This window comes from Merops nubicus, unplaced genomic scaffold (genome assembly GCF_000691845.1).
Source record: "Merops nubicus isolate BGI_N331 unplaced genomic scaffold, ASM69184v1 scaffold30348, whole genome shotgun sequence".
Classification (NCBI taxonomy): domain Eukaryota; kingdom Metazoa; phylum Chordata; class Aves; order Coraciiformes; family Meropidae; genus Merops; species Merops nubicus.
The window spans coordinates 721-9,934 of NW_008625601.1; the positions used below are offsets into that span (position 1 = coordinate 721).

The 9,214-nt window shown below is 36.6% G+C and overlaps 1 protein-coding gene across 1 annotated transcript; it reads right to left on the bottom strand.

Annotated features, from left to right (window-relative positions):
* Positions 1-4,271: 4,271 nt before the first annotated feature.
* MCEE (methylmalonyl CoA epimerase) lies at positions 4,272-8,503 on the bottom strand. The gene is made up of 3 exons (XM_008945738.1): positions 8,470-8,503; positions 7,552-7,892; positions 4,272-4,858 (listed from the first exon to the last, which is right to left on the bottom strand). Exons 1-3 carry the CDS (start codon positions 8,501-8,503, stop codon positions 4,706-4,708), a joined length of 528 nt encoding a protein of 175 aa, XP_008943986.1. The 3' UTR covers positions 4,272-4,705.
* Between the last annotated feature and the right edge of the window lie 711 nt (positions 8,504-9,214).

Here is a 9,214-nt window from a genome sequence, read left to right on the forward strand (position 1 = left end):
AAGCATAGTTGGTTCCTCCAGCCTTTTATTCAAAGCTGCTAGGTCTTTGCAGCTAGGTGTTGGTAATTATTTTGTATGTAAAGGAATGTATATGAGACCAAGTGCTCTTGGACCAATTATGACAGGACTGGCTCAAAGGTATGCAAATTTGAGACCTGTAGCTCTTTCTGAGCATAAATAGTAATCTTTATCATGACAGCAAAAGTGAAAAGCTGTCCTAATGTAATTACACTGTATTCCAACCAGCTAGATACCAATGTTCAGTGTAACAGTTGTATGTCCAACTCAGTGTGCTTTTTTGTTTGCCCTTAGCACTGACTCAAATTTTATGTATATAGAATCGTAGAATCCTTTAGGTTGGAAGAGACCTTTAAGATCATCAAGTCCAACCATCAAGCCAACACTACTAAGTCCTCTGGTAAAACAGATCAGAATCTGTCAGGGTTGGAAGGGACCGAAGTATCACACAGGTCCAGCCCCTCTGCCATGAGCAGGGACACCTCCCATTAGATCAGGCTGCCTCATCCAGCCTGGCCTTAAAGACCCCCAGGGATGGGGCCTCAACCACCTCCCTGGGCAACCCATGCCAGGGTCTCACCACTCTCATGGGGAAGAACTTCTTCCTCATGTCCAGCCTGAATCTGCCCACTTCCAGCTTTGCCCCATTCCCCCTCGTCCTATCATTTCCCGATATCCTAAAAAGTCCCTCCCCAGCTTTCTTGTAGGCCCCCCTAAGATACTGGAAGGCCACAATAAGATCTCCTCGGAGCCTTTTTTTCTCCAGACTGAACAGCCCCAACTCTCTCAGTCTGTCCTCGTAGGAGAGCTGCTCCAGCCCTCGGATCATTCTCGTGGCCCTTCTCTGGACACGCTTCAGCAGGTCCACATCCCTCTTGTAATGGGGGCTCCAGAACTGGATGCAGTACTCCAGGTGGGGTCTCACCAGAGCAGAGTAGAGGGGGAGAATCACCTCCCTCGACCTGCTGGCCACACTTCTCTTGATGCAGCCCAGGATCTGGTTGGCTTTCTGGGCTGCAAGTGCACGGAAACACCATTTTGTGGTTTGGTTTGGGTTTTTTTTTTTTATTATTATTCTTGTCTGTTGTTCAGCTGTTAAGATTTCTGTTAAGATTCACTAACTACAGCAGAGCCATATACAGACATATAGCAATAAGAGGTTATTTTCTATCAGGGTTTCCTATGGTGACTTTTCTCAGCTATCCCTTTCTACATCCTAATTACTTGACTGATTTTGGTTCTCTTTTGAAGATACCGAGAGCTCAAACATTACATAAACTGCAATAGATGTGTTTTATACAGAACTATAGTATGATATATATGATCTGTAGATGGGTTGTTTGAACATTGGCAAATCATGTTTTAATTCATATTAATATTCAAAATTGTTAACTTCATGAAATAGTGTCATGTACATAAGGAAGTTTTTGCTTTCTTAATATACCAAAAGCAGTATTCCCAGCTTAATAGGGCAGGTATGTGTTTTCTTTTTCAAGTTACTGCAGCTTCAAGTGGTGTACTGCAACTGACCTCTGAAAGACTGCAGAGGTCCCAAAGTGAGCAGGATGTATTTTTTAATTTCTTGAATTTAAGTTCCTAACGAACATTCACCCTCCACCTTATTTTGGAGACAGTGACTCAGACAAATGGTTCTTACAGAAAATTACATACTAAAATGGAAGGTAAAAATAAGGTACAAAGTATCAGTCCAATAATGCATCTGTCTGCTACTTTTCAATTTCTGGCAATAATCATTTCCATAGAAGCTAGCCACAGATGCAGAAGTACAATAAAGCCCCTGTCTAATGCAAATTATGCATCATCACATTGGCCTTCAGAGTATCCACAGTTACTAGTTACTTCAGAATATTTTTTTTTAATCATGGTTTAAACCTATTTTTATTACTGAAAAAATGCAAAGTCAAAAATAAGTAAAAATCTCTAAAGATCTGTCATAGAGAATTTAGTACCTATTTGTGATTTTTATGTTAACACAGCATAACTTAAAAGATCACTTTAGATTACACTTTGTTACATCTAGAAAAGTCGCTAAGTGCTTCAAAATGTATCAAGATGTTTAACAGAGAAATCTTCCTCCCTTGTGGAACTATCCTATAAACATTGCAGTTAACAATGCTGTTTAATAATATGCAAGACAGTGCAAATTAACATGAAACTAGATAGATGACATAATTTTATAGATATTTCAGGATTACGCTATTCCAGGAGGCAAACCTCCTTCCTTCACAATAAGATACCTTTATGTTTCATAAAATGTTCAAGCCGCTCTGAAAATGCTTATCAAAGATGACAGATCTTGCATTCCTAAGGTGAGGTCTTCCATTTTAAAACGTCAGCACTGGGCCAATTAATTTATACATTGTTGTTAATGTCTATTTCCATAGTAGTCCTCTATGATTTGATGTTCCAAGTTTAAACTGTTGGTTACCTTTCTGTGTCTAGTGTCACCCAGCACCCTTATGAGAACTACCAGGACTACCATTTTAGGGTTTCTTCTGTTTCACGGTCTAATAATTTGGCCAACATGACAACTGCTTTGTTAGAAAAATCGAGTATTTATTGAAACAATTAACTTTAACTTTTTCTCTTAATTAAGGGTTCTTGAGTCAAACAAACCCAAGTCAGATCACTACAGGAAGAATTTTCTTGTAAGGAGAAAATCAAATGAAGTGCCATGGAAATAATTCAGAATACCTACTGTAAGTACCTCAACTAGATACTGTAAACATCTCCATGTATCCTTGCCTTTCTGCAAGACTTCCTTGGTCACACCACCTTCCAGTCAGCTATTTTAGCAATAAAGTCCAAATCCAAGGACTGTCCCTAACACAGACAGCAATGCTTCCATATGTGCATTAAGAAAGTAAACTCTAGTCTCAGCATTAAACACAAAAGTACAACCCACCCAGGATGTAGCCTGCAGAAGTGAGGGACATCTTCAGTTTCCCTTGTAATTCATTCATAACTTTGTAAATTCTCAGGCTGTTAACTACATTAAGGCACTGTAGCTGTGGCATCTTGATGGAGTACAGTCTTCCAAAACGTGATAAATTGGGTAAACAGGGTAATAATGAAAGCAGTTGAATTCAGAATGAAATAGGCAGTGGTTTGGTGGTGGCCTTTTTTTTCTTAATTCATGTAACTTAGTTGCTGATGGAGTCCAGAAAAACATCTTGTCTGCCTAAGACAGCATAAAATGAGAATACGCTTGAGCTCAGAGGGGAATAAAAGGCATGTGGAGATCGAAGCAGGGAACTGGGACTTGACAGATGATGGAAACGTGAGAAAATTTACTGGAAAAATGTTAACACTTCATCTTCTGAAAAGCTAGACATTATCAGAGAAGAATGTCTTTAAAGCCCTCCTTAAAACTCAGGTCAACATTATACTTGTATTTTGTTGCAAAAAGGATGACACAGAATGCACATAATTAATTTTCCTTTAAGTAAAAATTCTCCTGGACTAAAATGAACTTACTCCATATCAAGCTGAAACTATTCATTGTATATGCAGAGATGTAAGAAAATATAAATTTCAGATTGTAGTGTAGCTAGGAAAAAATGTGACTTTTAAGGATTAAGAAAACTACAGAGAGAAACAGCAAGTCTTCAATTTCTACAGCTGACATCAAAACAAACCTATAAAAGAAAGTAACAGGACAAACACTGCTTGCTTAACATACAGCAGTGAAGTGAAGTCTGTCCATGAATAAGTCAACAAACTGTGACTGCAGTCTATCAGAAACATAACCAACCATGCTGCACGCTCACTAATATTAAAGACAGTGTACATAACCAAGACTTAGGTGTCTTGTGTTTTCCATTGATTCTGTAAGTGCTTTTGCACAGGAAAACCATACTTGAAAAGTACGTGAAAAGATTAATTGCTATTTGTTCAGTTCTCTCCCAGATATCTTCTTCTGGATAAAGCTTGAAAAACAAATACCCAATACCTGAAAAAACTAAAATGTGACAACTGTATTACAATCTGAAATATATTTTAGACAAATAATTTTTCAAATCCTTTTTTTCACATTGCCTGTATATCCACAGAGTTCATAAAACAGCTAAACGATGGTTTATGCATGGTAACTGCCTTAGCAGTAATTCTTTTGCCAAGCAAAACTTATTTCTTGATGGCAGACAACCACACAATAACATAAGGAATTTTTTATGGCACGAACCAATCAATCAGTGTGAGGCACAGATGGTGAATGGTGAAAACAGGTTCATTTTCCCTTTATTTCTAAAGGGAATAGCTAAGCTATATTGTTGTCACTGTGAAGTGTGTCTCTGCTCTGAAATGTAGAACAAAATAATGCAGGTTGACCTAGAAACGGTACAGTTTCTGTGGTTACTGAGGTAAAATCATGCTGCAAACATGAGGCAACAGAACATAAATTACTGTTATGTATCTATATTGGCTCATGTATTTGTCTTTAGTGTCACAGAGAATTTATGAAATATTAACATATTAATTCTGAAAATTAGATCAACAAAACCAAAAGAAATCAACCCTAAATCTGTAGCACTACTTCAGTATTCAAAAGCTGTATTTAATCCCTGGGAACTACAGTGAACTTGTAAAGACTGAATACATCAATATTCCCAGCAGCAGCTTAGTAACTTCACAACTTATCTACTGTTTTATTTATTAATATTACAGCTCAAGCTTGTTCCAGTTCCACAAGGACTCCATGGCAATCTTTAGGGTGAAGAAAAATCACAGGTTTGCCATGTGCACCTATTTTTGGCTCTTCACTCAATACTCGTATCTTTTTTTTCTTCAGTTCTGTCATAGCTGCTTTTATGTCATCAACCTTATAAAAGAAACATACAGTTCACATAAATTAACATATTACACTGTATTATGCTACGTTTAGGAGCAATAGCATAATTCTTTAGTAAAACATTACTTCTAAATGATAATATAATTCTGGAAATAAATTTAATTATAAACAGTCTGAAAACATCTAGTTGTAAAAATAAAAAATCCTACAGAAGTTTGCATTTGTTATTTGAAGATTTTATAAAATATTGTTTAAATAGAGGGTGCTCTATTTAAGAAATTATTAAACAAAAATCACTTGTGCACAAAATCTATTAAAAACATGATTTTTTTCATGTTGTTACTTTATAAGGACTACATAAGTAATCTAAATGCTGCATGACTATTACTAAGAAGATCATATTGCTTTCAAACTATCAATAACTAAAGAAGAATGCCTCCCTGTGTAACTGATGACAGAACACTAACTCATTAGGTGTTTGTGGAAAGGGAGGGCAACGTGCAGAAGATAAAAGGAAGTCCCTTTTAGATTTACATATCCTCCTTCTGTGTACGTTAAGCTTCATAAAGTTTCCTAAGAAAAACCTTGGAAATACCAGAAACATACTCAGAATATGACCTATATAGGTTTTCCTATAGAACTTACTTATAATAATAGCCTTTATAATAATATTTATTTCAGCACAGTTTCCTGCAGAAACGCACAATTAAGAAAAACATGTCTACACTCTGTAATGTCATCTTAAGTGTGATGTCATGCCATCAGATGAAGTTTGAATTTTCCTAAGCCTTCAATGCATTCATTCTTTGAAATAGTAAAAATAGCACCCTGTTTAGCAAATCCAAGGGTCAATAAAGACCAAGAAATAAAATAACAGCATTGCTGCTTTTCACGGCTGACGTGCCCGGACATAACTTGGTGAATAAATTTGTACGATGCCATTGTAGTGAAGAAGGAAATACCTAGCTTTAAATCAGAGGAATGGACATCAGTTAATTCCTACTCTTTTGCAGCAGTTCTGTTCATGAACATTCTGAACTCACTACAATTCTTCCTACAGACAACTATCAATCTGCTAAAAAAAGAGAAATGACTGTCCGGTTTTATCTAAAATAAACCAGTGCATTTAATGTATGCCATAGCCCCCTCCAGGTTGTTTCCTGCAAAGCCACTCCAGCTCCTGCTCTTGTCCTGCAGAGGTGGTCAGAAGAGGAACCCTGTCTGGGCTCAGCTGGAATGAATTACTGCATCCCAAAGGACACAGTGAAAGTAAACAGTGGAAAGCCTGTGGGTGCATCTGTGCTAGGAGAGTATCAGGCCTGCAGCTCTCTCTTATTCTACCAAGTGTCCAGCGGGCTTTTCATTGCAGGTATTAAATTCAATTATAGCTGGTCAGGAATAATGTAGTTTCTCCTTGAAATGCTTATTTTGTCTGAAAAAAATTCTCTATCTAAGCATCTGCCTAAAATTTTCATTTGAATAATAATTAACAGTATGACTTCCCTTGACAGCCATCTTTGGTCTGTCTGCAACAAGGTCATCTCTCATTCAAAATGGAGATCGACATAGAACAATTTCAGCTGGTAACATGTATTTCTTGAAACGTCGTAACAGAGATTACATATACTTGAAAGCCTTGGGAGCTTTGAGCTCTTTTTGCTGAGAAATGCCTTCAACTTCATCCTCTTGTACCTGTAAGGACCACTGGCCTTACAGAGGGCTGGAGTCTTTTTTCAGTCTTGCTGCAAATTACTTCTTTCTTCTACACCCCTAATTTCCTAAGTTCAGCTGAGGTCTTTAATACTTCTATAGCAGAACTGCTTAGCAATACAATGTAGGATGAATTTAAACAGAATTAATTTTCATTTTTGCACATCTGCAAATAGACAAATATAGTGCAAGAAAAATGCAATGACTTTGTGTATGAAATTTGTGTATGAAAATTTCTCAATTCTCAATGAAAGCATGCAACTGCAAACACTGGGCTTTACAGATGTATTCTAAAAACTATTTTTACTCATATCGGTAATCCCATTAATGTTTATCACTACACTTTGCATGAAATATAAAGTTTGCAAGACTCAGATCTGTAAAATATTAAAACCATATAAAATAGGCAACAGCATGAAATTTTGCATCCAACACTAAAACATAAGTCTACTAAATAAGGTAACTACTTTATCTCTTGTGTACTTCTAGACCAATCTCTCTTTGATGGACAAGGAAAAACAGGACAGAAGAAACTCTCGACACTTTACTGCTATTTGGTAAGCATGACTGACTTTTTTTTTTTTTTAATTCTGTATGCAATTATTTTACTAACTATGAAACAGGAAGAAACTTCTGAAAATCTTAACTTTGCCTTAGCTTAAACTTGCAACTCCCATCTTTTTCCACTGTATGTCCTTTATCAAAAAGTTGATGCCTGTGAAACACCCTTCACAAGACCTTGGGCTTGTCCATCTTCCACACTGGATACTTAATCCTTCTGTCCCCAGTTCAATCTTTGTAGCATAAAAGAGAAAAACATAATCACATAGCTCATGAAACTGAACTGTGATTTCCAAAAAAGAAAAAAAGGCACTTTTTAGGCATCTTCTCACATAACAGACATTCACAGAAATATGACAGCCTTATATATTTGTTCTTAACACAGGTCAAACCTACGAAAAATGTATTCATAGTTTAATATCTCTATCTTATGATACATTCTGTTAAAATACCTCAATGCAGATATGATGCATTCCTCCAGTCTTGTTTTTTTGTAGAAAGCTTGCAATGGGACTTTTCTCTCCTAAAGGATGTAGAAGTTCCAACTTGGTATTTCCCAGCTCCACAAAAACAGTGTAGACACCATGCTCAGGAAGAGCAACAGTCTCGCTCACCTGTGCTCCCAACACATCTTTATACAAGGACTGAGCTTTCTCCAAATCAGGTACTGCAATTGCTACATGATTAAGTCGGCCCAGTTTCCACATACAGCTTGGAATGTTTTGAGAAAAGGAAGTCGATGATGATAGACTTTGTATTGTGGGAACTGAAGTCTGCAACCTGGTAAGAAGCCCTGGAAAAAAAGTGAACAGAACCCATGCAGTGCTTTTGAGAAAGACCTTGTTAAAAGCTGAAAGAACAGATATTGATACTATGTAACTCCTATGTCATAAGCAAACCAGCGTGCAAAGCTTAAAATAGACTGACACCAAGGAACAAAATATTCTGGAGTACTAACAGCTCAAAGAAGAAAAATTTCACAGACTATTTAATTATTCAGAAGCATAAACAAAAAAAAAACCAAACAAAAAACCAAACACAAATTTGGTGTGAATGTTTACACATGCCTATTATAAAGAGGAATACATGGCCAAATATAATGGTCAACTGTATAATGTACTTAGAATTGACTTCTGATTTTTTCAGAGCTTCTTACAAAACAGACAAAGAGGATATGCCTATACATCTAGGAATTGTAACAAACAAACAAGAAAACTGAAACAAAACCTGGGACAGAACTGATATTGCAAGATCCAAAAGATGAAAGACTTAAGGTTTTAGTTGTCAGAACTAACTCTAGCGAGGAAAGAAATGTCATGTTGCAGCAGAGGCTTAAGGAATAGTAAAATCTCCTGAGCTTCATTTCTTACTTTCTCTTTCTCCAGTTATGAAGTCACTTGCCATTCTTACTTTTCATATGCTATACAGGTCTTATACTTCGTTTCACTGATCTGTTCAGAGATGCTTAGAAATACTTCAGTTCTAAGTACTGTGAACAGTATCATGTCCAACTGGACAATAATAATGTAAAAGATTATCTTTAAAAGGACAAAATCATAGTAGCTTTTTTAATGTAACTAGTGCCTCTGGCTTCAGTGTGACTTATGAAAAAAAGATATAAAATGAGGATACTTACAAATGAATTACATTAAAACTTCATCTGTCACAGTACTAGAATCTGGAGAGGTTGAGGGTAGGGAAGAAACTGTGATCCTATCAGTTGCTTTTAGCACCAGAATCAGAATTAGATAAAAGGATATATTCATAAAAGCCACATTTTAATTTCATGCCAGTTTGCTTTAGGCCATGTCAGAGTTTCCTGTGCCTCAAGGCCAAGCTAGAAGCATCTCAGCATTCACAAAGTCTTTGAGGCATTCTTAGCTTTAAGTTCACAAATGTGTTACTTTGCTAAGAGATTGTGCCAAGCATGTGCTGAGAATCTGGATGCTTTGGAATTCACTGAGGATAGCCTGGCTTGCATTTTTTCAGACTCTTTGTACTCTGTACGGTTAGTAGTAGCTGTAATTTACCAGCTAGCTTCACGGTATGAAATCAGCATTTCACAGGAATTCAAGACTCTACAGCTAACAGTTAATTTTTCTTCATAAAGACAGC